This window comes from Lithobates pipiens, unplaced genomic scaffold (assembly GCF_037356315.1).
Source record: "Lithobates pipiens isolate NorthernLeopardFrog02 unplaced genomic scaffold, aLitPip1_a1.2 Scaffold_23, whole genome shotgun sequence".
Classification (NCBI taxonomy): Eukaryota; Metazoa; Chordata; class Amphibia; order Anura; family Ranidae; genus Lithobates; species Lithobates pipiens.
In genome coordinates this window covers 41,611,456-41,638,041 of record NW_027507785.1, presented here as the reverse complement: position 1 = coordinate 41,638,041, position 26,586 = coordinate 41,611,456, and the positions used below count along the sequence as shown (strand labels likewise).

Here is a 26,586-nt window from a genome sequence, read left to right as displayed (position 1 = left end):
ACACTTGTCCCAGTAAGCTTATTCATTACTTTTTTGCTCTGGTGACACCTGTAAGACTAGGTTCACACCAGGACTAGAGTGCCCCCTAAACATCTACTATCTACATCAGAGTGCCCCCTTATATCAACTGTCATTAGTTTAGGCTGAATAAAAAGAAACCGTGCCCCCATATATAAGGTGTCCCTTTCTGAGTCCCCCTTACATCAACTGTCCCCATCAGAGTGCCCCCTTACATCAACTGTCCCCATCAGAGTGCCCCCTTACATCAACTGTCCCCATCAGAGTGCCCCCTTACATCAACTGTCCCCATCAGAGTGCCCCCTTACATCAACTGTCCCCATCAGAGTGCCCCCTTACATCAACTGTCCCCATCAGAGTACCCCCTTATATAAACTGCCCTCTGCGTGCCCCCTCTTACATAAACTGCCCTCTGCGTGCCCCCTCTTACATAAACTGCCCTCAGCGTGCCCCCCCTTACATAAACTGCCCTCAGCGTGCCCCCCCTTACATAAACTGCCCTCAGTGTGCCCCCTTACATAAACTGCCCTCAGAGTGCGCCCTTACATAAACTGCCCTCAGAGTGCCCCCTTGCATCAGTTGTCCCCATCAGATTGTCCCCTTGCATCAGTGGTCCCCATCAGAGTGCCCCCTTGCATCAGTGGTCCCCATCAGAGAGCCCCCTTGCATCAGTGGTCCCCATCAGAGTGCCCCCTTGCATCAGTGGTCCCCATCAGAGTGCCCCCTTGCATCAGTGGTCCCCATCAGAGTGCCCCCTTGCATCAGTGGTCCCCATCAGAGTGCCCCCTTGCATCAGTGGTCCCCATCAGAGTGCCCCCTTGCATCAGTGGTCCCCATCAGAGTGCCCCCTTGCATCAGTGGTCCCCATCAGAGTGCCCCCTTGCATCAGTGGTCCCCATCAGAGTGCCCCCTTGCATCAGTTGTCCCCATCAGAGTGCCCCCTTGCATCAGTTGTCCCCATCAGAGTGCCCCCTTGCATCAGTTGTCCCCATCAGAGTGCCCCCTTGCATCAGTTGTCCCCATCAGAGTGCCCCCTTGCATCAGTTGTCCCCATCAGAGTGCCCCCTTGCATCAGTTGTCCCCATCAGAGTGCCCCCTTGCATCAGTTGTCCCCATCAGAGTGCCCCCTTGCATCAGTTGTCCCCATCAGAGTGCCCCCTTGCATCAGTTGTCCCCATCAGAGTGCCCCCTTGCATCAGTTGTCCCCATCAGAGTGCCCCCTTGCATCAACTGTCATTAAAGACAAATAAAAAGAACCCATGCCCCCATATATTAGGTGTCAAATTAAGAGTCCCCTTTACTTTAGTTGCCCCCCTCAGCGTGCCCCCCTAAATCATCCGTGCTCATCCAAGTCCCCTTTACATGAGTTGCCCACATCAGACTTGCTCATAAATAAGTGACAATGGTCACCAGGACAGCTAGAGAAGGTGAATCTCCTTTAGCGGGGACACAGACAGCCGTAAAAACCAGACCGGGATCTAACCTTACCCATGCTTCCCAAAAACTAAAAACACTTTGAGCGTAAGTTAAACTTTCCTAACCGATTCAAGTAAGCCTTCAAACTCTGTAACCTAATGTGAATTTATGGGCACCTCTGGAAGCGTATTGCCTCTAATCGCCTTTTATCACCATAAGAATGCGTTTTTTTTTTCTAGTTCTTATGATTGCTGAGTTGTTTTTTTAACCCCACTGATCTCCATTTGACGCCAAGTTTTCAGCTTTAGACTATGTCCTTTAAGTCACCCTCAATTTTTTACATCACCGCGCATGCTTGCTCCTACACAAGCGACTTTTGTTGTTATGGTAAAATGCCTGTTAGTTAGTTGGTTTCTTTTCCTCCGACAAGCCTGGTTGCACTTTATGCATCTTTTTTATTTTATTTTTTAAATATAGTTTGCCACATCAGAGTAATTTGAGTCATTACGGGTTATGGGTCGATGTGCACTTCAGTCTGAGAAGCTCCAGGACTTCTCTCGGGTTGCACCATGTTTTGCACGGTTACTGATCTCTCTCTGTATCTCTTCTTTCAGGTGATGAGGGAATACAACCTCCAGCTGTTTGTTCAGGAGAATCCCGTATTTCACAAAGCTCAGCCCTTCCAGTTCCAGCCATGTGACAGCGACACGGTAAGGATCTTTTCATTGTCTGATGGACTTTAGTCGCCTGTTACTGGTGGATTTGTGTGCAATGTAACCATTCCTTTACTGTGAGGTCATCTTCTAATTTGGTCGTTGTTTGTGCCAACTTAAAGAGCACCTGTCATTTGGTGGTGCAACAGTATGCTACTAAAAAGAAGTTTGTTCAGGTTTTGCTCTGTCCCCCATACTCTCGGCCCAAATTCTGTACTGCTGAACTCCAAGCAGTCTGCTAAATCCACAGACTAAATATATATATATATATATATATATATATATATATATATATATATATATATGTATGTGTGTGTGTCGTTGCCAAAGGTGACACAGCCAAGGCCAGGACCTCCTTGTTGGCTACGGTACAATTGAATAATACCAGGCTGTGAATGGACTCTGTAGCTCAATAACAAGGTCAATGTTATGTTAAAGGGGTTGTAAACCCTCATGGTTTTTTCACCTTAATGCATTCTATGCATTAAGGTGAAAATCCTCCTGTGATGCAGCAGCCCCCCTTTTACTTATCTAAACCCGGTCTTTCCAGCAATGCGGACAAACACACCAGCTCCAGCCGGTGTCTCGGGTCCTGATTGGATAGATTGATCATTGGTCATTGGCTCCCGCTGCTTTCAATCAAATCCAATAACGTGGGGGGCAGAGGCCGAGTCCTGCTGTCTGTGTCAATGGACGCAGCAGCGCCCACACATGTACCCCAAGGGAGAGCAGCTCTCCAATGGGGCACTCGATAAGAGGAGGAACCTGGAGCGCCGCTGAGGGACCCCAGAAGAGGAGGTTCGGGGGCCACTCTGTGCAAAACCAACAGGACAGAGGAGGTAAGTATGACATGTTTATTTTTTTGTTTTTTAAACAAACCTTTACATATCCTTTAAAGCGGTAGTAAATCCGCTGAAATTTTTTATTTTTTTTCATACCTGCAAGGGAAAAGGCATAATGAGCTAGCGTGCACCGCATACCAGCCCAATATGAAATACTTACCTTAGAACGAGGCCCTTACATCTCACCCGATACACGCTGAGGGAGCTGGCATGTTTCCTCCGCGTGTGTTCTGGATATCGCGGCTCCTGCGCTGTGAGTGGCCTGAGCCGTGATATCGTCACTCCCGCCCGTGCGCGTGGGAGATTTCTTTCCGGCAGGGTCCGACATCTTCTGCCGGGCTTCCAGCCGAAAAACACCTGTGCACATGCGCCGCTGCAATTAGCGGCTCATTGCGAGGGGAATATCTCCTAACCCATACAGGTTTAGGAGATAATTTTTTTACCTATGGGTAAGCCTTATTATAGGCTTACCTGTAAGTAAAAGTGAAAAAAAAGAGTATACAACCGCTTTAAGTGTCGGTTCACACTGAGGCAGCACGACTGCCTAAGGCGATTGCCACTGGACACGACAGTTGCGGTGACTTGCAAAACTACTTCTATATAGAAGTCAATGTAAGTCGCCCCCAAAGTCATACAGGAACCTTTTTCTAAGTCGCCCGATTAGAACGGTTCCATTGTACAGAATGGGATGTGACAAGTTGTCCCTGTGTGAACCGCCACTAAGGGCTGGTGTTAACGGGCTTTTGTTGTACCAGAACTAGTGGTGCACTGAAATGAAAATTTTGGTGCCAAAACCAAAAATTCACGATGCACTTGGCCAAAACCATAACCTTTGACTGTTACAATTTATATATATTCATAAATAATTGCATTATATTCTACTTTTTACTTTTTTAATTAATATTATGAATTCAAATGGATATGAATTTGTCAGCCATCATCGGCACCATTTGAAGCGGTGTTAAAAATGCTGTTTGCTGCATATTTGGTCAGTTAACAGAACAGAAACTATTTGAAATGAATTGAAAACGCAGCAAGAATGCATGCACTTTCATCTTTGTTGCATTTTGTGAGTCACTACTAATGAAAAAAACACACCATAAGCAAGGTAAAATGGTGGGGGGTTTTCAGCAGCCATTATCGCCCTTTTTTTTTTTTCCTTTCGACAGAATGCTGAAAACCCTATTTTCAGGCCGATCATTTTTGGCGGCTGAGATTTTCGTTGATTGTAATCAGAACGGATTCTCCTTCCATACATATCTTTGAGAATGCAAATGCTGCTTGGGCAGATTCACCTTTAGGCTCCATGCACACTACCATTTATGTTTTTTATGTTTTTAGCTAAAAAAAAACACTGGGAAAATCACTGGTAATAGCTTTTTGTAGCAGCGGTAGCATTTTCTTGACATTTTTGCAGTAAAAGGGGGGAAAAAAGCTCCAAAAATGCTATTCGTAGCATTTAGGAGTGTTTTTTCCAGCAGAAACGCTCCAGGAAACTACAAAAACGTTTTGTTTTCTGCTCCTGGAAGCTGAAGCTCAAAAAACGCTAATCGCCCAATGTAGTGTGCATGAACACATAGGATAACACTATTTAGCTTCTAGGAGCAGAAAAAAATTGATGTACATGGAGCCTTAAGTCAATTCTGAATGATATTAACGTCTCAAACACATGGCAAAAGCATCCTGCCTTTGTAGCCCAAAACCCATCCATACTAGAGTGATAGACTGACAGCACATAGCAAAGCATAGATCCTTCGTTGTCCAGGCTTTGTCTCTCCCAGGCTGCTGCTCCACAGGGATGGGAACTACTTTAGCTAATTATACAGTGCTCCCTTGCTGATATTTTTTTTTTTTTTGCATATTTGTCACACTTAAATGATTCAGATCATCAAACAAATTTTGATATTACACAAAGATAACTTGTGTAAATACAAAATGCAGTTTTAAATGATTTAATTTATTAAGGGAAAAAAGCTGCCTGGCCCTATGTGAAAAAGTAATTGCCCACTGCCCCCCCCCCGCCCCCCCACGGATAAATCATTGTGAATAACCTAATTTTTTTGGAGTTAAATTTCACTTGCCACACCCAGGCATGATTACTGCCAGACCTGTTGAATCAAGAAATAACGTTAAAAGTGAAGTATGGGAATCAGGGTTTTCGTAGAATTATACTTGCCTAGCTGGATGCAGCATCTGTCCCCCACCAGGTTGAACGCTGAGAACAGTGCCGATCACTCGATTCTCAGAGCTCTGTGAGCAGAGAGATGATGACTGTCAGTCACCAGCTTTCTGCTCTGCCCCCCTGTGCTCACTGGAGCGCAGGGCTTCTGGAAGGGGCAGGAGTGGCCAGCTCAGTCTCTCAGCAGCTCGCTGAGAGGCTGAATGAATGAATGAATGAAATACTTGTATAGCGCACAATGCCAACTGAATCGCCTCTAGGTGAGCTGGGTGTCGGTCCAGGCATGTGGGCGGATCCCGACCATATGGCCGCGATCTTGCCTGAGTCTGGACAAACTATGTGACTTCAGTCCTCTGAAAAAGGGTCACAGGAGTGCAGAACGGACTGTATTCCTATGATCCACAGAAGTACGAGTGTGACTGTACTTCTCCTTTATATAGAAGCTGTCTGACAAAGTGAAGCACGCTAAAGATCTCAAAAAGCAACACATCATGCCGAGAGCTAAAGATTCAAGAACAGATGAGAAACTGACATGTATGCGTCTGGAAAGGGTTGCCATTTCTAACGCTTTGGGACTCCAGTGAACCACGGTGAGAGCCATTATCCACGAATGAAAAAAATTTGGAGCATTGGTGAACCTTCCCAGGAGTGGCCGGCCTACCAATATTACACCAAGAGCACAACAATGACTCACCCAGGAGGACATAAAAGAACCCAGAACAACATTTTCCAACGTCCATGGGGAGAGTTCCAAGGTGAAAGCCACTGCTGACCAAAAAGAACACAAAGGCTTGTCTCTCACATTTGCCAAAAAAACCTTGATTATCCCCAAGGCTTTTGGGCAAATATTCTGTGCTCTGATGAGACAAAGTTGAACTTTTTGGAAGGTGTGCATCCCGTTATATCTAAAACTAACACAGCATTTCATAAAAAGAACATCATACCAACAGTCACACATGGTGGTGGTAGTGTGATAGTTTGGAGATGCTTTGCAGCTGGAGGACTTGCCACCATTGATGGAACCATGAATTCTGCGCTCTACCAGAAAATCCTGAAGAAGAATGTCCTGCCATTAGTTTGTGGCCTCAAGCTCAAGCGCACTTGGGTTATGCAGCACAACAATGATCCAAAACACACCAGCAAGTCCACCTCTGAATGGCTCAAAAAAACAAAATGAAGGTTTTGGAATGACTTAATCGAAGTCCGGATGCTGTGGCATGACCTTAAACATGCCTGTAATGCCTGAAAACTCTCCAATGTGGCTGAATTAAAACAATTTTGCAAAGAATAGTGGGCCAAAATTCCTCCACAGCAATGTGAAAGACTCGTTGCCACTTATCGCAAGTGATTGCCGTTGTTGCCGCCAAAGGGTGACCCAACCCAGTTTTTAGGTTTAGGGGGCAATTACTTTTTCATATAGGGCCAAGCAGGTTTGGGCAGCTTTTTTCCCTTAATACATGAAATCATCATTTAACCACTTCCCGACCAGCGCACGACGATGTACGTCGACAGAATGGCACGGGCAGGCATATTGGCGTACAGGTACGTCCAATATTCGATGCCGCCCTGCCATCGGGAGCGCGCCACCGGCGGCGCACTCCCGCGCTGGTCGGGACCCCCGTGAGTCCGGTCGCGGGACCCGCGGACTCGATCGCCGCGGGCATCCCCGCGATCGTCTCACGGAGCGGCCGAATAGAGCAAATGCTGTGTAAACAACATTTGTCTATTCTGCCTAGCAACTAGTGACGCTGATCTCTGCTCCATGTGATTGGAGCAGAGATCAGTGTACACTAAATGAAAGCCCAACCCCCCCACAGTTAGTAACACTCCCCTAGGAACACTTAACCCCTACACTGCCACCCACTGGTTAACCCTTTCACTGCCAGTGTCATTTACACAGGAATCACTGCATTTATATAGCAGTGATTACTGTATAAATGACAATGGTCCCAAAAATGTGTCAAAAATGTCCCATGGGTCCCCCACAATGTCGCAGTCACAATAAAAATCGCTGATCGCCGCCATTACTAGTAAAAAAAAAAAAATAATAAAAAATTATTAATAAAAATGCTATAAAACTATCCCTATTTTGTAAACGCTATAACTTTTGCGCAAACCAATCAATAATCGCTTATTGCAATTTTTTTTACCAAAAATATGTAGAAGAATACGTATCGGCCTCAACTGAGGGAAAAAATGTTTTTTTATATATTTTTGGGGGATATTTATTATAACAAAAAGTAAAAAATAATGCGTTTTTTTCAAAATTGTCGCTCTATTTTTGTTTATAGCGCAAAAAATAAAAACCGCAGGGGTGATCAAATACCACCAAAAGAAAGCTCTATTTGTGGGAAAAAAAGGACGTCAATTTTGTTTGGGAGTCACGTCGCACGACCGCGCAATTGTCAGTTAAAGCGACGCAGTGCCGAATCGCAAAAAGTGGTCTGGTCTTTGACCAGCAAATTGGTCCGGTCTGAAAGTGGTTAAAAACTGTATCTTATATCTACTCGGGTTATCTTTGTGCAATAATAAAAATAGTTTGAATATCTGAATCATTTAAGTGTGAAAAATATATGAAAAAAAAAATAAAAAATCAGGAAGGGGGCAAATACTTTTTCACTTTTTTTGTATGTATAATTAAAATATACTATGCAGGCCAGGATATGAATTTGGACCAATTTTCTCTGCATAACAGAGATTTCTATTTGTGTGAAAAATACACAGGACCTAAATTTGTTTTTTTGGGGAAAAATATAAAAACATTTATGGTCTTCATAAATAAAAGATATGAACTTCAGATTTGATTCTCTTTGTATGTTGTAACCTTCTTTTTTTCCACGTTAGCAAGCCTTGACCTTCTCCTGTGTCCAGTGATCTTTAATGTTATTGGTTAATAGCATGCATTAACCCATCTGAGACCTGCCACAGCCCGTGTGTCTTCTAACCTGTGTGCTGTCTGTGTTTCTGTCCTCTGCCCGCTGTCTTGGCACAGAGCTTTAGCGCTGTCCCGCTGGTGGATATCGAGCCCTCTCCTGTCAGTGCTATGAGAATGCTCTTGGCAAAGGTACAGCCATCTCTGCTTGTGTTTTTACCTCCATCTGTTACATGATTGTGATTGGTCACCGCTGTGTTCTAGAGACCCGTGCAGCTGTAATCCCTACATCCTCCATCTCACCTGTGCTGGTCACCAACACCCTGCAGTCATATGTACCGACAACTCGGCAGACTTTGTCACCACATCCATTGCCTAAAACCTGCTTTGACCTTTGCATGCTACAAAAGAAGAGAGTGGACAGCTATACAATAGAAAAGGTTGTCATTTTCTAGAACAAGGGTCTCCAAACTTTCTAAATAAAGGGCCAATTTACTGTCCTTCAGACTTTAGGGAGGGCCAGGGCTGTGGACATTGGGAGTAGAAAAGGTCCTAACGTTAATGGGGAAAAAAAACACTGACACCATCTTTGATGTCATTGGGAGGAATTGTACCTCATAATTCATATCAGGGGGAGGAATCATGCCCCATCATTGGTGTCATTGGGATTAAATTGTGCCCCATCATTGTTGTCGTAGGGCCCCTTGATGACATTGGGGGGAATTGTGCCCCTTCATTGGTATCAGTAGGGGGACATTGTTATCATTGGATGAAATAGTGGCCCCGGGGCCTGATAAAAGCAAGCAAAGGGCCACATCTGGCCCCCAGACTGCAGTTTGGAGACCACTGTTCTAGAAAGAAAGACTCAAGCAACCCATAGACTGACCTTTCTCAACTAGCGTTCTATGGAAACTTGTGGTTCCTCCAGAAGTTGCAAGGGGTTCCGTGAGAAGGGCAGTGGCAGACTGATCTCCTGCCTACATAGACCACCAATGTAAGAAGTGACTTCTACACTTACTGCCAATGTAAGAAGTGACTTCTACACTTACTGCCAATGTAAGAAGTGACTTCTACACTTACTGCCAATGTAAGGGGTCAATTATACACTGACCGCCAATATAAGGGGTCAATTCTACACTGACCGCCAATGTAAGGGGTCATTTTCTACGCTGACTACCAGCGTAAGGGTTCACATCTACACTGACCACCAATGTAAGGGGTCACTTCCACACGGACTGCCAATGTAATGGATCACTTCCACATTGACCACCAATGTAAGGGGTCACTTCTACACTGAACACCATTGTAAGGAGTAATTTTCTACGCTGACCACCAGCATAAGGGGTTGTTTTCTATATTGATCACCAACCTAAGGGATCACTTCTACACTGACCAACAATACAATAGGTCACTACAAATATTCTTTTATGTAATTACCGTAATTGAAAATCACTACAGCCTGCTGATCACACTAATGTATCATGAACTGTAGGTCTAATCATTTCAGCAAGGGTTCTCTGAGACCTGAAAACTATTTAAAGGATTCCTCCATGGTAAAAAAAGATTGAGAAAAACGGCCATAGACTGTCAAGTAACTAAGTGATATTGTGTTACAGACGGTTAGGGACTGCTGCTATTTTACAGCAACTGTCATCATGTTACAAAATTCCACTGCTGAGGTTTGACTTCAAGCAAGTGTTCATATCTGCTCTACATGTTATACCTGTTGTAAAAAAATGTGGCCTCCCATTGATGGCTGCCTCTTGCAAATGCTTGTTGACTGGCATTGCTACTTCTGAGTCACAGTCCCAGAACAGGACAAAAGGGGAAAGTCATAATTCTTCATATACATATTATGTTCATACAAACACAGAGAACCCGTGTGAATGAACCTTTCATTTATTGTAGTATTTTTATTTTTTTTTTTACATTTTTCATGCTTTTTGGGGGGTGGGGGGCTTTGGTGAAATATCAGGCATCTAACTAGACCCCTAAATTCTCACTTTTGAGGCAGAGAAAGGGACTGAGGAAACACATTCCCCATTACCTTTCTGCAGCCTTGGATGCACAGAATGAATGAATACAAAGAGCTCCGCATGACCTTCCTGTTTATTCTTAAACTGAAGCCAAGCAAACACAGCTTACTATGCTCCAGTTATGAATGAACGCAGTCAGTGACTGGTACTGATCACTCGCTGTGTTCTTTCAGACAAAGGCCAATAAATGACATATTAACCGTTCACCATCCCTGCTCATTATCCTGAAGATTCCCCTGTGGGTCCTGCAGCAGCTGGCGGGAGAGGAGGGAAGCCAGCAGTGCTGCAAGGGAGGTCAGGCATTAATCCTAATGCACACAAGGTGATTAGGGTGTGTGCACGCCTATGCCTGTGAGATATAACCTGTGTGGGAAGTGGTCCATTGTATTGTCATGTTGTCCTACTGCATGGTTGCATTTTACAGTAGCCCAGAGTTGGGCCTTAAAGATTATATTATCCCTTCTAAGGTTGCACCGATACGAGTATTGGTATCGGTGCCGTTACCGAATGTTTGCACACGTATCGGTACTCGTGCAAATGCACCGATACCTGAAACCAATACTTTCAGGCTCGGCTCTTCGAGCTGTCCGGGGGATCTCCCCTGTGTTAAAGAAGTCCGGTAATTGGAGCTGTCAAAAAATAAATAAATCAGCCAGCAATGTTTATTAACAACATTGCTCAGTCCTGAAACACTAAAATAAAAAGAAACGTTGTTTCTTTTTGTATATTTCTGCTTCTTCATCTGCAGATCAAAGGGATGAACAAATGTTCCTCTGTTCAACCCCTTAATAACCCTAAATTTACTCCAATCAGCCTTAATTACCTCGCTCATCTCTTCCATTTAATTATTATTTTCTTGCTTTTTTTAACGTCTATTTTATAAACGATAAACAATTAAAACTTTTTTTTTTGTTTGCTTTGTTTTGGTGAATTTTTTACACAAAAGAAAAATGTATTTCATTTGTAAATAACTTTTCAATGCTTTGTACCATTGCTGACAGCTGAAGTTAAAACAAAACAGTTGCGGTAGGTATCGGTAATTGTTATCGGCGAGTACTAAAAAAGAAAAGTATCGGTACTTGTACTCATTGTAAAAAAAATGGTACTGGTGCATCCTTAAAGCGGTTGTATAGTCCAATTGTTGACTTTAACCTACAGGTAAGCATGTAATAAGGCTTACCTGTAGGTAAAAAGAATATCTCCTAAATCTTTACGGTTTAGGAGATATTCCCCTCGCAATGAGCTGCTGAAGTGGCGCATGCGCATCGGGGATTCTCTGCTGAAAGTCTGGCGTAAGCCAGACCCTGCCGGGAAGAAAACTCCCACGCGCATGCGCGAGAGTGACCACATCGCGGCTCCAGCCACTCACAGCTCCGGAGCCGCGATACCCGGAAGACACGCGTGGACCAAGTGAGATGCCGGCGCCTTGTTCTAAGGTAAGTATTTCATAATGCTCTTTATGCCTTTTCCCTTGCAGGTGTAAAAAAAAAAAAAAAAAAGTCAGCGGGTTAATCCCTTCAATTGCCACCTCCCATATTATTATTATTATACAGGATTTATATAGTGCCAACAGTTTGCGCAGCACTTTACAACATGAGGGCAGACAGTACACTTAAAATACAAATCAATACAGAAGGGATCAGAGGACCCTGCTCTTTAGAGCTTACATATCAAACGGTAAAACCAAGGATTAGCCATCTGTTTTTACCGCCCCTTTGCCACCCTTGTGGCCCTTATATTGGTAGCTTGCTTAGTGCAGCAACAAGCTCCTCTGGATCATTGCTCACAGATCGCAATGAATATTTAAAAAGCTTTCACAAGCCTAAGCCGGCAAAATAATTATTTCTATTTACGGATTCATTATCTGCCCGCCCCGCCTTCCAATCACAAGTTTCTGGCAAAAGCAGGATGACCTTTTTCTGCGGCTCGGCAGAGAGCGTCACTTGTAGCGGAAGAGCTGTGAAGTCTGACAAGTCTGCTCTCCGCTTTTTGAAGTGTCAGACTGTTCTGGCAGAGCGGCGGTAATTAACATTTCTGTCTTCCTTGGGGTAATCGTCAGATCTGCCTCCTTTTTTTTTTTTACAAATAAGCTCCTAACATCTCCCGTAATATCATTTTATGGAGATGTTCCATTGTGTGTAAAAGACATTGTCATCCAGGCAGATGAGGGATGTGAGAAGATGCTGGGATTGACCCTTCACTTGCAGCGCAGTGCTTACCACGCTGTATTTGGGGATATTGGTGGGTCCCATTTGCAGTTTCCTTTTTGAAAATAGATATAGGGCAGTGATGGGGAACCTTGGCACCCCAGATGTTTTGGAACTACATTTCCCATGATGCTCATGCACTCTGCAGTGTAGTTTAGCATCGTGAGAAATGTAGTTCCGAAACATCTGGGTGCCAAGGTTGGGCCCCATCACTGGTATAGGGTGTAATCTGGGTGACCCTCATTGATGGCCATGGATACCATCAAGGACTCATCGTATTCCCCACAAACTACACAAATCAATTATTCTTCATTTATACATGCAGTTTGGGGGGGATCAAAAATGCTCAGTTGAGTCATGTCTTTGCCACCCCCCTTAAGCCGCAATAGGCAGCGGATGAGGGTGTTTATATACTGCGAGCACGATGCTTCGCGCCCACACCAATGTTTACCCAACTTGCAAGCCCGCCAAATGCTACGCTCAACCAAAGGGAGAAGTACCTCAAACACCACGCAACCATGTGCAATGCATGCATTTGCAGCACATTTGTTGTCAAAACAGGCATGTGACTCCTCCTTACAGCCTGTTTTTATCCAACCTGGAGTGATCGGCAGACGGCAACCCCACCGAACGCTACACACCTAAGCAAATAGAGCAAGACTGCCTAACGCTACACATACAAGCAAAGGGAGAAGCGGCACAAACACCCTGCAACCATGTGGCATGCACGTGATCATGGCACATTTCCAAGGTCCCCATTCATATACAAGGGCCAGTTTTGGACAGAAGCCAATTAACCTACCTGCATGTCTTTGGATTGTGGGAGGAAACCGGAGTACCATTAGTTTAAGGCCAGGTTCACACTGTTGTACTGCTATAATGCATGTTGGGGGGGTTCTTCATTCTTACCACTCATTCAGAAGTGCGGCCAGGAGTGGGTGGGGAGTTGGGCTGTAAAAGCGTAGAGTTGAACCAGGGGTTCTACCGCCCACCTGAACAAGTAGATGCAGCCACTCAGAGCTGTACACATGCATGGCAGTACGGAAAAAGAAAGCATATGTACCTGTTTTGTGGGTTACACAGCCCATTAGAATGAATGGGCTGCCCCAACATAACAAACATTACTGTAATGCACTTCTGTTAACACACCTTAACTGTGTGTGAGTCCAGCCTTACTGCATATACACTACAGTGGTGTGAAAAAGTGTTTGCCCCCTTCCTCATTTCCTGTTCCTTTGCATGTTTGTCACACTTAAGTGTTTCGGAACATCAAACCAATTTAAACAATAGTCAAGGACAACACAAGTAAACACAAAATGCAATTTGTAAATGAAGGTGTTTATTATTAAAGGTGAAAAAAAATCCAAACCATCATGGCCCTGTGTGAAAAAGTGATTGCCCCCCTTGTTAAAACATACTATAACTGTGGTTGTCCACACCTGAGTTCAATTTCTATAGCCACACCCAGGCCTGATTATTGCCACACCTGTTCACAATCAAGGCATCACTTAAATAGGAGCTGCTTGACACAGTAAGGTCCACCAGAAGATCCTTAAAAGCTACACATCATGCCGAGACCCAAAGAAATTCAGGAACAATTGAGAAAGAAAGTAATTGAGATCTATCAGTCTGGAAAGGGTTATAAAGCCATTTCCAAAGCTTTGGGAATCCAGCGAACCACAGTGAGAGCCATTATCCACAAATGGCGAAGACATGGAACAGTGGTGAACCTTCCCAGGAGTGGCCGGCCGCCCAAAATTACCCCAAGAGCGCAGCGACGACTCATCCAAGAGGTCACAAAAGACCCCACAACAACGTCCAAGGAACTGCAGGCCTCACTTGCCTCAGTTAAGGTCAGCGTTCATGCCTCCACCATCAGGAAAAGACTGGGCAAAAATGGCCTGCATGGTAGAGTTCCAAGGAGAAAACCACTGCTGAGCAAAAAGAACATCAAAGCTCGTCTCAATTTCTCCACAACACATCTTGATGATCCCCAAGACTTTTGGGACAACATTCTGTGGACCGATGAGACAAAAGTGGAACTCTTTGGAAGGTGCGTGTCCAAGTATATCTGGCGTAGAAGGAACACTGCATTTCATAAAAAGAACATTATACCAACAGTAAAATATGGTGGTGGTAGTGTGATGGTCTGGGGCTGTTTTGCTGCTTCAGGACCTGGAAGACTTGCCGTGATAAAAGGAACTATGAATTCTGCTGTCTACCAAGAGATCCTGAAGGAGAATGTCCGACCATCTGTTCGTGTACTCAAGCTGAAACGAACTTGGGTTCTGCAGCAGGACAATGATCCTAAACACACCAGCAAGTCCACCACCGAATGGCTGAAGAAAAACAAAATGAAGACTTTGGAGTGGCCTAGCCAAAGTCCTGACCTGAATCCTATTGAGATGTTGTGGTATGACCTTAAAAAGGCCGTTCATGCTCGAAAACCCTCTAATGTAACTGAATTAGGACAATTCTGCAAAGATGAGTGGGCCAAAATTCCTCCAGGACGCTGTAAAAGCCTCATTGCACGTTATCGCAAACGCTTGGTTGCAGTTGTTGCTGCTAAGGGTGGCCCAACCAGTTATTAGGTTTAGGGGGCAATCACTTTTTCACACAGGGCCATGATGGTTTGGATTTTTTTTCACCTTTAATAATAAACACCTTCATTTACAAATTGCATTTTGTGTTTACTTGTGTTGTCCTTGACTATTGTTTAAATTGGTTTGATGTTCCGAAACACTTAAGTGTGACAAACATGCAAAGGAACAGGAAATGAGGAAGGGGGCAAACACTTTTTCACACCACTGTATATTGTCAAAAGTATTGTGACACCTGCCTTTACACGCACATGAACTTTAATGGCGTCCCAGTCTTAGTCCGTAGGGTTCAATATTGAGTTGGCCCACCATTTGCATTTATAACAGCTTCAACTCTTATGGGAAGGCTGCCTGCAAGGTTTAGGAGTGTGTCTATGGGAATGTTTGACCATTCTTCCAGAAGCGCATTTGTGAGGTCAGGCACTGATATTGGAGAGAAGGCCTGACTCACAGTCTCCACTCTAATTCATCTCAAAGGTGTTCTGTCGGATTGAGGTCATGACTCTGTGCAGGCCAGTCAAGTTCCTCCACCCTAAACTTGCTCATCCACGTCTTTATGGGCCTTGCTTTGGTCATCATTTGGTGGAGGAGGGATTATGGTGTGGGGTTGTAACATAGTTACATAGTTTAGTAAAGTTGAATGAAGACACCAGTCCAACCTGAGTGAGTGTGGGTGCATGTCCCCAACCCCTATACATTGTGTCTCATCAAGATGCTCATTTATTATTATTTATTTAAGGTACCCATATAACACCGTAAATTTTTACACAGTGCGCCACACACACATCAGTCCCCACCCCCAAGGAGCCCACAATCCAAGGTCCCCAACCCACACCCATACACTACGGCCAATTTATTTTGGACAGAAGCCAATTAACCTACCAGCATTTGGAGTGTGGGAGGAAACCGGAGTACCCGGAGGAAACCCACACAGGCACAGGGAGAACATGCAGACTCCAAGCAGGTAGTGTCGTGGTTGGGATTTGAACCAGCGACCCTTTTTACTGCTAGGCGAGAGCGCTACCCACTACACCACTGTGCCGCCCAACCCTTAGTTCCAGTTAACTCTTAAAGGGGTTCCCTTCACTGGAAGGTTTAAAAACACCTGTCAGTGAACCCGAACCGAACCCTTGAGTTTAAGCCACGGGGGATGCGCTGTCTCTCTGTCTTGATTGAATAAATTGATAGCAGCGTATCCGGGGGGGCGCGTCTATGACCGCCAAATGCTGGACTTGGGAGCACGCCCGCAAGGTAACTGGTTATCAGATGTGGGGAAAAGCCACGAGAGCCACCGGGGGACCCCAGAAGAGCAGGTTCAGGGGCCACTCTGTTCAAAACGAGCTGTATAGTGGAGGTAAGTATATGTTTGTTATTTAAAAAAAAAAAATTTACCTTTACAATCACTTTAAGGCGTCCGCATACCAAGACATTTTGGACAATTTCTTGCTCCCACTGTTGGGGAAACATTTTGGGGATGGCCCCTTCCTGTTCCAACATGACTGCGCACCAGTGCACAAAGCAAGGTCCATAGATGAGCAGGGTGTGGGGTGAAGGAACTTGACTGGCTTGACCCGACCTCAACCCAATAAAGCGCTGCAAAAACTGTTGGCACTATAAAAAAAAATCCTGAATAATAATAATAGTAGAACACCTTTTGGATGAGTTCAAGCAAAAACTGCGAGCCAGGCCTTCTTGTCCAACATCAGTGCCTGACCTCACAAATACGCTTCTGGAAGAATGGCCAAACATTCCCATAGACACACTCCTAAACCTTGTGGACAGCCTTCCCAGAAGAAGAAGAAGCCATTATAGCCGCAAAGGGTGGGACAACTCAATATTGAACCCTACGGACTAAGACTGGGATGCCATTAAAGTTCAGGTGCGTGTATGGGCAGGTGTCCCAATACTTTTGACAATATATTTTATATGAAGGTCAGAGTTCTGCCTGGTACATGGCACATTGTTATTCGGGGTTGATGGTTTCATATATTCAGTATGATTCACATCAGCAGTCCCGTGCTTGGCCTACGTGTGGAAATAGACCTCCCTGTGCCTGCTGATAACCGGCATTGTGTCAGAGTGCTGGCACAGCACATTTTACTGAGAAAGGAAAGCATCAGCTCAAACCTCCGCCTGACACTGGACCTTTCCTGTTTATTCACATACTGGAATTTGTGTTCAGTGCTGGGGGGGGGGGGTCTATAGGCTGCCACCCCTGCTGGGAATAGAGCCTGTTATCTGATAGATAAGTAAAAGGGAAATTCCTGCTGTAAGGTCAGCAAATTTTATATGGAAAACAATTTCTCCTGCAAAAATGGCAATTGAGCCCCTTCAGATAGTCTACCATCTGCAGCGGTGCTGGTTCTTCTTCTCGCCCAATACACAGGCAGACGTGTGAGCCGCTGGCTCCTGCTGCGGTCAATCAAATCTTGTCAGGGGGGTGGGGCCAAGCCACCCTGTGTGTGTCTATGGATGCACACCTCCCAGCTTGGGAAAACACTTGTACGTGTGCCCCCATAGCAAGTGGCTTGCTATGGGGCAGACACAGAAAGGGAGGAGCCAGGAGCGGCGTTGGGGGCACCCCAGAAGAGGAGGATCAGGGCCACTCTGTGCAATACCTTGGCACAGAGCAGCTAAGTATATCATAACAAAAGCACAGCGTGGGCATTTTACATGCTTTCTTCCAAAACTGGGCTCCAGCCTTCCCTTCAGTGTTGCACAGTTGTACCGGCTCCTCTCCTGCACTGAAATTGTTTACTCTGATTTCACTGCACATTGAGAGCTTCTCGCAGTGTGCGTTAGAAGCTGCAGCAAGTCACCTCATTTTCTGGCTGGAGGATGCCAAGCCTCATGGCCGCCCTTTTTTAATTGATTGGATTTCAGTTCTTTCCGTCATGGGGGCTCAGCATCATTGCATGCTTATGTGGACAGGCATGCAAATACAGAACACCCACTCCTGGCTGACATCTCACCCATCAAGGCATTTCAGTACATCCCGGCTTAGTGAGTACTGAGTCGGGGTGCTGGGATGTTTTCAGGAATCTCTGTACAGCACCCTGCCGGCCCCTCCAACCAGCCATGATCTTCCTGCATTGTATAGAGAAGCACAGAGACCGGGTCACTGGGTCTAAAATAAGCTACAAACACAGAAAAGGTACGATTTCACTGTAAAATAATATGATGATGAGGGGACTGACAAAATGTAAGCAAATGTCTGCTTTCAGTTCTAATTACCGGCATCCCCGGCACTGCATTTAGTTTTGTTGCTGTCAGTTTTTTTTCTCTTGTGAAGATAGTAACTGACTTGGGGGACTCTTATCTTATTTAAAGGCAGGACTGATGATTATATTGTGACTGGCCGATGTGGACGGGGAGTTGGCAGCATTAGTCACTATTTGTGGGCCTAGAAGTAAAACTATTCTACCTTCATTTCACACCTGATACAGTGTTCAGGCATCACCCATATATCCCCCCGGACCTCCCTTTAGAATGTAAAGGGCTCCAAATGTGTCATTATGAGGGCCACATTGTATATTTTATTAGGAATCAGGTGTCCCACTTACATCTGGGCCCCAATCACAGTCCCCCTTAGATCAGAGCCCCCTCTAACATCAGAGTGCCCATGAGAGTCCCCTCCTTACATCAGTGTGCCCATAAGAGTCCTGCCTTTACACCAGGATGCCCATTAAGAGTCCTCCCTTTACTCCAGGATGGCCACAAGAGTCCCCCTTTACACCAGGGTGCCCATGAGAGTCCTCCCTTTACACCAGGATGCCTATGAGAGTCCTCCCTTTATACCAGGGTGCCCATCAGAGTCCTCGCTTTACACCATGGTGCCCATGAGATTCTTCCCTTTACACCAGGGTGCCCAAGAGTCTTCCCTTTACACCAAGGTTAGGGGCGGCACAGTGGTGTAGTGGTTAGCACTCTGGCCTAGCAGTAAAAAAGGTCGCTGGTTCAAATCCTAACCATGACACTACCTGCTTGGAGTTTGCATGTTCTCCCTGTCCCTGCGTGGGTTTCCTCCGGGTACTCCGGTTTCCTCCCGCACTCCAAAGACATGCAGGTAGGTTAATTGGCTTCTGTCCAAAATTGACCCTAGTATATGAAGGGGGACCTTGGATTGTGCCCCCCTTGAGGGTAGGGACCAATGTGAGTGTGTGATGTACAATGTACAGGGATAGGGACAATTGTAGACACTCACTCAGGTTGAACTGGATGAACTGGTGTGTTTATTCAACCTTACTAGCTATGTAACTATGTAAAGTGCCCATGAGAGTCTTCCCTTTACACCAGGGTGCCCTTGAGAGTCCTCCTTTTACTCCAGGGTGCCCGGGAGAGTCCCCTTTTTCACCAGGGTTACCATCTATTGGAGTCCCCCCTTGGATTAGAGACCTCTCTTTATTTCAGGGTGCCCAGAAAAGTCCCCTTTTACATCAGGGTTCCACCTATCCAATTCCCCCCTTACATCAGAGTCCCCCCTTTACACCAGGGTGCCCATGAGAGTCCTCCTTTACACCGGGGTGCCCATGAGAGCCCCCCCTTTACACCGGGGTGCCCATGAGAGCCCCCCCTTTACACCGGGGTGCCCATGAGAGTCCCCCCTTTACACCGGGGTGCCCATGAGAGTCCCCCCTTTATACCGGGGTGCCCATGAGAGTCCCCCCTTTACACCGGGGTGCCCATGAGAGTCCCCCCTTTACACCTTGGTGCCCATGAGAGTCCTCCCTTTACACCTTGGTGCCCATGAGAGTCCTCTCTTTACACGGGGGTGCCCATGAGAGTCCTCCCTTTACACCGGGGTGCCCATGAGAGTCCTCCCTTTACACCGGGGTGCCCACGAGAGTCCTCCCTTTACACCGGGGTGCCCACGAGAGTCCTCCCTTTACACCGGGGTGCCCACGAGAGTCCTCCCTTTACACCGGGGTGCCCACGAGCGTCCTCCCTTTACACCGGGGTGCCCACGAGAGTCCCCCCTTTACACCAGGGTGCCCACGAGATTCCCCCCTTTACTTCATGATGCCCAGGAAAGTCCCCTTTTACACTAGGGTCCCCACCTATCTGATTCCCCTCTTACATCAGAGCCCCCCCTTTACATCAGGGTGCCCCCCCCTGCTCCTTACATCAAGGTCCCCATTAGAGTCAGCCTTACCACTGTAAGCTAAAGATCAAGGACAGTTTCTGTCTCAATCAGTACACATTGAGATTATGCCACTGACCCTAGCTACGGACCAGATGTGGCTGGCGTGCTGTAGAGAGACCTCCTCTGACATGTCCCAGCATTACATTTTTATTTTTCCATATCCTTTAGCAAAAAACAGCTTTATTGCTCCCTGTGATGATGTAGATACTCCCCCAGAACTACATCTTAAAAGCATGTGGACATGCTCTTGGGAGTCAAAGCAGCATCATCGTTATGCTGGGAAATAAATCCGTACACGCAGGGCGAAGTTCTATAGTCCAGCAGGCATGGCTGGCAATTCTGGTTGTGATTTTAGAGCTGGGAACACATTGGATTTCCAGCAAATCGAAAGATATTTTTTAAGTGATAAGAGAGAACCTTCAAAAAAAAAAAAAAAAAAAATTTGCCTTTGACACTTTAAATTCCCAATATCTGATAAACACATGCTGAAATTTTAAATTGGCCTGACAGTGTAAGTGCCCTCACCGCTGAAATCTTTTGGGATGCAGATGGCTGACCTGAGCTGGGTTAAAATAAGTTCATTCTTCAATCTCTCCACTAATAGAGGGTATCTTCTACACATTATTGTTATAAAAGGCTGTAATAATAATTCTCATCTGACTAGCTAGTGTGGATGGGGAATTTGCAGCATTAGTCACCATTGGTGGTCCTGGAAGTGAAAGTAGTCTGCATTTATTTCACACATGATGCATATTGCTATAAAACGGCTTCACTTTCCATCGCTGTTCACCGACTACAACAGAGAGCCGTTAAATCAGCCGTCTTCTCTTCCTGGCAAGCAGCAGGGTATCCGTTGCCAAATCTTCAGAGCATGTGCTGCTGTGTGGAAGAGATCATTCTCCACCCTGGTGGTCAATATACAGAGCCTTGAAAAAGTATACATGCCAATTGAAATTGTCCACATTTTTTCATGTTACAACCAAAAACGTCAATGTATTTTATTGGGATTGTATGCGATGGACCAACACAAAGTGGCACATAATTGTGAATTGGAAAGAAAATGATAAATGGTTTTCAAATTTTCTTACAAATATGTGAAAAGTGTGGGGTGACATTTGACATTTGTATTATTTTTTTGTCAGTAGATTATTTTTTTTTTTTGGACTATTTTTTTAATATATATTGTATATTTATTTTTTTTTTATTTTTTTTTTTTACTATTTTTTTTTTTACAATGCTTTCTTTTTTGGGGGGAAGTGGCATGTCAGTGTTTTTTTTATTTTTACAGTTTTACTTTAGAATATTTATTTATTACAATGTGATGGGGTGTAGGTTGAGTGGCCTCAATAGATGCATCACCTCCCCCCTGATAATAGAAAATAGGGAAATTGGGATTATAGCGGTGCCCAACATTACATATATAAAAAAAATGCAGATTAATTTAAAATGTATAATATTTTATTACAAATATGACATACAATCATAGGTGCTTAAAATAACAGAGTAACATGTAGTACCTAATACTGTCCAGAATATCCATATGCCTGTAGTAGTAAGTGGTAGCGAGTCCTTACATGTTACGCCAAACATTGGCTTCATCAGGGGAATGTGAAGACAATGGCTGTAATAGCAATGGATACAAAAACAACATTTCAGTGACTGGCAATAGATTAGTACTAAATATATGAAGCATACAAAATAACACATATTCCAAACTGATTGTGTGGCATGGCTCATAATATCGCCCCCCACATATAATTCCCGCCTACCTAAGAGTGCCCCCAAGGGCAGGGCGCACACCAGAGGGACCCAGCAACCATGAAGAGGGCACTGTATTCAAGTGACTACAGGGGACATACAAGAACCAGGCTGAATACTCATGAAGAGGGAAATATAAAGAAAAAAGAAGTTTAAGCTATAAGGACATAGTATAGTCCTATATGGTGGGCTAACAAAGCCTCAATACTTACAAAAACTCAGTTAGGAAAAGACGCAGGTACAGGGGCACCAGAAACTCTCAATTAAGCAAGGCTTTAATTGTTAACATGGCTAAAAGGCCCTCTGCAATGTTTCTTCGGTGAGATGTCCGGGACCTAAACAGACCCCGGACATCTCAACTTTGAGACATGGAAAGGGACTGAGGATAGAGATTTCCTAGTCCCTTTGTCAGCAGCCTCAGCTGCACTGAGGAGGAATGGAGACGAGACAGAGGCTCCTCTCCTTTCATAAACTGAAGCATCGTAAGTGGTGTTTATGATGCCCAGTTATTATGAATGGACAGAAGCAATAATCATGCACGCATGTTAACCAGCATATTTTGTGTTTTTTTTTTTTTTTTATGATTTGAGCAGATTCTACCTAGCAGATTTAGCTTTGATGAGGAATAGGGAGAGAGGGGAAATCTTACAATGAGGACACTTGTTCCATTGATCACTATCTCAGAGGAGATTTCCCCTGCCTTCCTGTTTGCTGCTGGGAGAGGAAGGGAAACCGCACTGTCAGAACCCAGACTGAAAAAAAAAAACTGACAGGGAGCTTAAAGTGTTACTAAACCCACAACAGTAAAATCAGTCATTATATGGAGTAAGGCATGCTTGTTATATACCTACTGTGGAACCTAAGGGGTTAATCCTATGCAATGTGTAAAAAGGTTGTTTGATCCTGTCTTCTCTGATCCTCCCCTTCTTCTACAGTCCTCAATCCATCTGCTGATAGTACAGAGCCCTAGGAGGCACTCTGCACATGCTCAGTTTGGTGTGTATTGTTAGTTGTTTTTTTGTTTGTTCGTTTCTTTTTGGGAGGGTGCATGTGATCGGCACGAGGCCAATCCGCACTGTCCAAACAAAGGGTCAGGGGTCATGCAGCCTCATAGGACAATCAGAGAAGAATAACCCCCCCCCCCCCCCTTACAAGCTTTAACCAGACACTGATGGAAGTCACAAGACCTCTAAATATTGCTAATGAGAAAAGGTATTTAGCAGTTTATATTTACTATAATACTTGCATTTCCATGTTCTGTGTACTGTGGAGACCGGATATAGTAAATGCAAGTCCTGGGTTTAGTAACACTTTAAAGCGGAGTTCCGAATAAAAAAAAAATTAAAAGTCAGCAGCTACAAATACTTCAGCTGCTGACTTTTAAAAATTGGAAACGTACCTGTCCCAGGCTCCAGCAATGCGGGGCCGGCATTGTGACTGTGGGCGCACAGCTGTGGCTTCACAGCCGTGCACGCATTGCGTATGTGTGAGCCGTGCTGCACGCTGTGAGTGGGCGGTCAATCATCTGGGACATGTGATGTGTCCCAGATAATTCCCGAGAAGGAGGGGGGAGAGGTGAACTTACTTGCAGTGCCCCGGGGGGGAGTGGGAGCTGGAACCCTCTAAAAAAAAAAAATGACATGCCAAATTGGGGCATGTCAGGGGGTCACCATCTCTTAAAGCAGAAGTTCCATTTTTTTTTTAAGTAGAATACCAGTCTCAACCCAACTGGCCACACAGAAAGGGCCAAAGGGCTGCATGTGTCTTCTGGGGCTGCAGGTTGAGCAACAGGTGAGTAAAGGTAAGTATCTGGAGTGTTTGCATAGCCCGATCATTTTTTGTTTTTTAAGTTTTGGATGCAGTGGGGAAAGTTTTTAAAGTAGAATTCCAGCCTCAACCTACACAAAGGGTTCTTTACTGCAAGAGCAGCAAGGATGTGGAATTCCCTTCCACAGGTGGTGGTATCAGCGGGGAGCATCGATAGTTTCATAAAACTATTAAATAAGCACCTGAACGATCACAGCATACAGGGATATACAATGCAATACTGACATACATATCACACACATAGGTTGGACTTGATGGACTTGTGTCTTTTTTCAACCTCACCTTCTATGTAACCTAACAACACCTAAAAATGTTCCCTCCCCCCTACTAACACCTATGCAGTAAGAAGAATGTATATACTTAACTATTTTCAGCCCTCTCTGGTCCAGTCATGTGATCCGGCTCCCCTGTGTCAGCCAGCACTGGCTGCAGGGGAGAGGAGGGAGCGAATGAGCCTATAGGTGACCTCACGGCTTCAGGCTTTACCAGCCACAATCAAGTGGTCTCTCCCTTGCAGCCACCTCTGGCTGAAACAAGAGGTCACTTTTCTTTCTTTCACACCACCTTATTTTTTTTCTGTACAGTATATCCCTTTCTGCTGTGTGTTTCTCTTATCTGTGATAATGCATCTTGCTGAAAGAAGTATCAGATGCTGTGGGGAGTATTGATTTGTAAAGCGCTTTCATATCGGTGGTCTCTAGAAGTCTCATGTAATGTCTCTCCAGTCTGTCTGTTTTTTGAAGCATGTCCCCATTCTTCAGCAACCCCTTCGTCATGTTCACAGTCTCCAACCATCTAATATGGCTTTTTATAGCATTACAATCTGTAAATTTTATGTGCACCCCTTTGCTGACATCAAAAAAAAAAAAAATTCAATTTGAGTGTGTATTTTTAGCTCAAAGTCCCTTCTATTGCTCTCCAAATCTCCCACAGCATGTAGGGATTTGTTGGGTGCATAGAGCACTGCACACGTGACTACAACTGACACACAGCACTGTTCATGTTGAAAATACAGAAGTAAAAGGGGGGAGGAGGAGAGGTTTGGGAGCTCAGAGGACGTTCTAATGAGGCTGAAAAACACAGTAGGAAACTATTTTATGAAAAATAGATTACAGAACTATTAAGTAGTGGATGTGTATGGATTATTTTTGGAGAATAAGGATATTGTTTAGTGCAAGGGTGTCCGACTCCGTTTCACTGTGGGCTGCATCAGCAGTATGGATGCCTTCAAAGAACCGGTTGTATCTGGGGTGCCCAGCATACAGAGTGCAGGGTTCAGACATGCACTGTGTACAGATTGCAGCGTTTTTGGGGTGCACTACATACAGAATGCAGGGCTCAGATGTGCGTTGCATACAGAATGCAGGATTGTGCTGCATACAGAATGCAGAATTCAGGATTATGCTACATACAGCCTGCAGAGTTCAGAAGTGCGCTATGTGCAGGGTTCAGGGGGGCACTATGTAGAGATTGCAGGGTTCAGGGGCGGGCTATGTACAAAGTGTAGGGTTGCACTGTTTACAGTGCACTATTAACAGAGTGCAGGATTTATAGGGGTGCTATGTACAGTGTGCAGGATTCAAGGATCAACTGTGTGTAGGGTTAAGGGGTGAGCTGCATACAGCATGTAGAGTTCAGGGGTGCACTACATACAGAGTGCAGGGTTTAGGGGTGCACTGTGTGTACAGTGTAGGGCATTGGCGGGCAGTGGAAAAAAATTTGGGGGGTGACAAACAGTATACCACCCCCAACCTCCCCCCGTCAGTCAGTCAGTAGCACTTACCCCATCACCGGCGGCCTCCCACTCTCCTGTTCTCAATGGGTGGGCTCCGGTCACAGCCTCGGTGACCCGAGCCCCCCCTATTTTAAAGCCTATTAGTGCCTTTGGCTCTAATCACGTGTTTAAAAAAAAAACCTAGCTGCTGTAATTCATGCGCCCTGAAAGGAGCCGGACGCATTAATAAGGGGTGGCCGCGGCAGCCATGGATAGATTCATGCTATGCATGTATTGCATATAGGGTGTGGCCTGGAGAGAGGGGGCAGTGCCCGGGCACCTCTAATGGATGGGCTGCCCCAGGTTCAGGACAGTGTGATGTGCAGAGTTCAGGGTATGCAATGTACAGAGTGCAGGGTTTAGGGATGCCCTATGCACCATGTGCAATGCCAACCCCTACAGGCTTCTGTGTTTACAAGTAATGGTGAGGAGAGCGAGAGCCAGAGGTGATGGAACCAAGTTCCGCCACAATCCAGCTGTAAAACCGGGGAGGAGGATTACACGACAAGGTCTGGAGGGCCAGATTTGACCCATAGGCCTCGTGTTTGACATGCATGGTTTAGTGTCACTTTAAGGCCTCCTATATCATGAAAGTTAGCTGTCACTGCTGTACAGTTTGTTTGCGGTTATTCCCCATTACCAGCACCTTTTGAGCCTTTAGTGCTCAATTCAGGATCCCTGACCTTTAGAGTAGAAAAAAAAAAGACATCTGCTTATGGAGACAACTGGGCGTCTCATCACATCTCCCAAAAAAAATAAATGCAGTAACTTTGTGTTCTTTCCATGCTGGCAGCTGTGGATGTTTGCGCCTTGCTGTGCACACTCATTCCAGCAGATCACAGCTCATTACGTTGTTGGAAGCTTATACTGAAAGTGGGAAGAGTTTTCTGCCCCGTTACGAAGACAGAGATCACTGAGAATCTTAGATTTTGGTTTTGTCTTGCAGAGTCGGCAGCTGGAATCGGAAACGGGCACCACGGAAGAGCACAGTCTGAACAAAGAGGCACGCAAGTGGGCAACCCGAGTGGCGAGGGAGCATAAGAACATCATCCACAGCCAGCGTGTAGGTATAGTAGAAACACATCAGGGTCCTCTCCTGATGTTTGCCATGCCCTGATGGTTTCATGAAAATTCTGTGCGCTTTAGATGTCTATTGTATATTTTATTTGTTTTATTTGTTTTTACCTTGTGCATTATGGCT

General features: G+C 45.2%; 1 protein-coding gene across 4 annotated transcripts in view; it reads left to right on the top strand.

Annotated features, from left to right (window-relative positions):
• The window catches only part of FCHSD2 (FCH and double SH3 domains 2), a 342,693-nt gene that overhangs the window by 250,473 nt on the left and 65,634 nt on the right, over positions 1-26,586 (top strand). For 2 of the 4 annotated variants that reach the window (XM_077451462.1, XM_077451461.1), the window contains 3 exons: positions 2,049-2,144; positions 8,161-8,232; positions 26,332-26,448. In XM_077451462.1, coding sequence (XP_077307588.1) covers positions 2,049-2,144; positions 8,161-8,232; positions 26,332-26,448 — 285 coding nt within the window. The remainder of the gene's footprint in view (positions 1-2,048; positions 2,145-8,160; positions 8,233-26,331; positions 26,449-26,586) is intronic. The other 2 variants (XM_077451465.1, XM_077451463.1) reach the window with 1 other exon arrangement.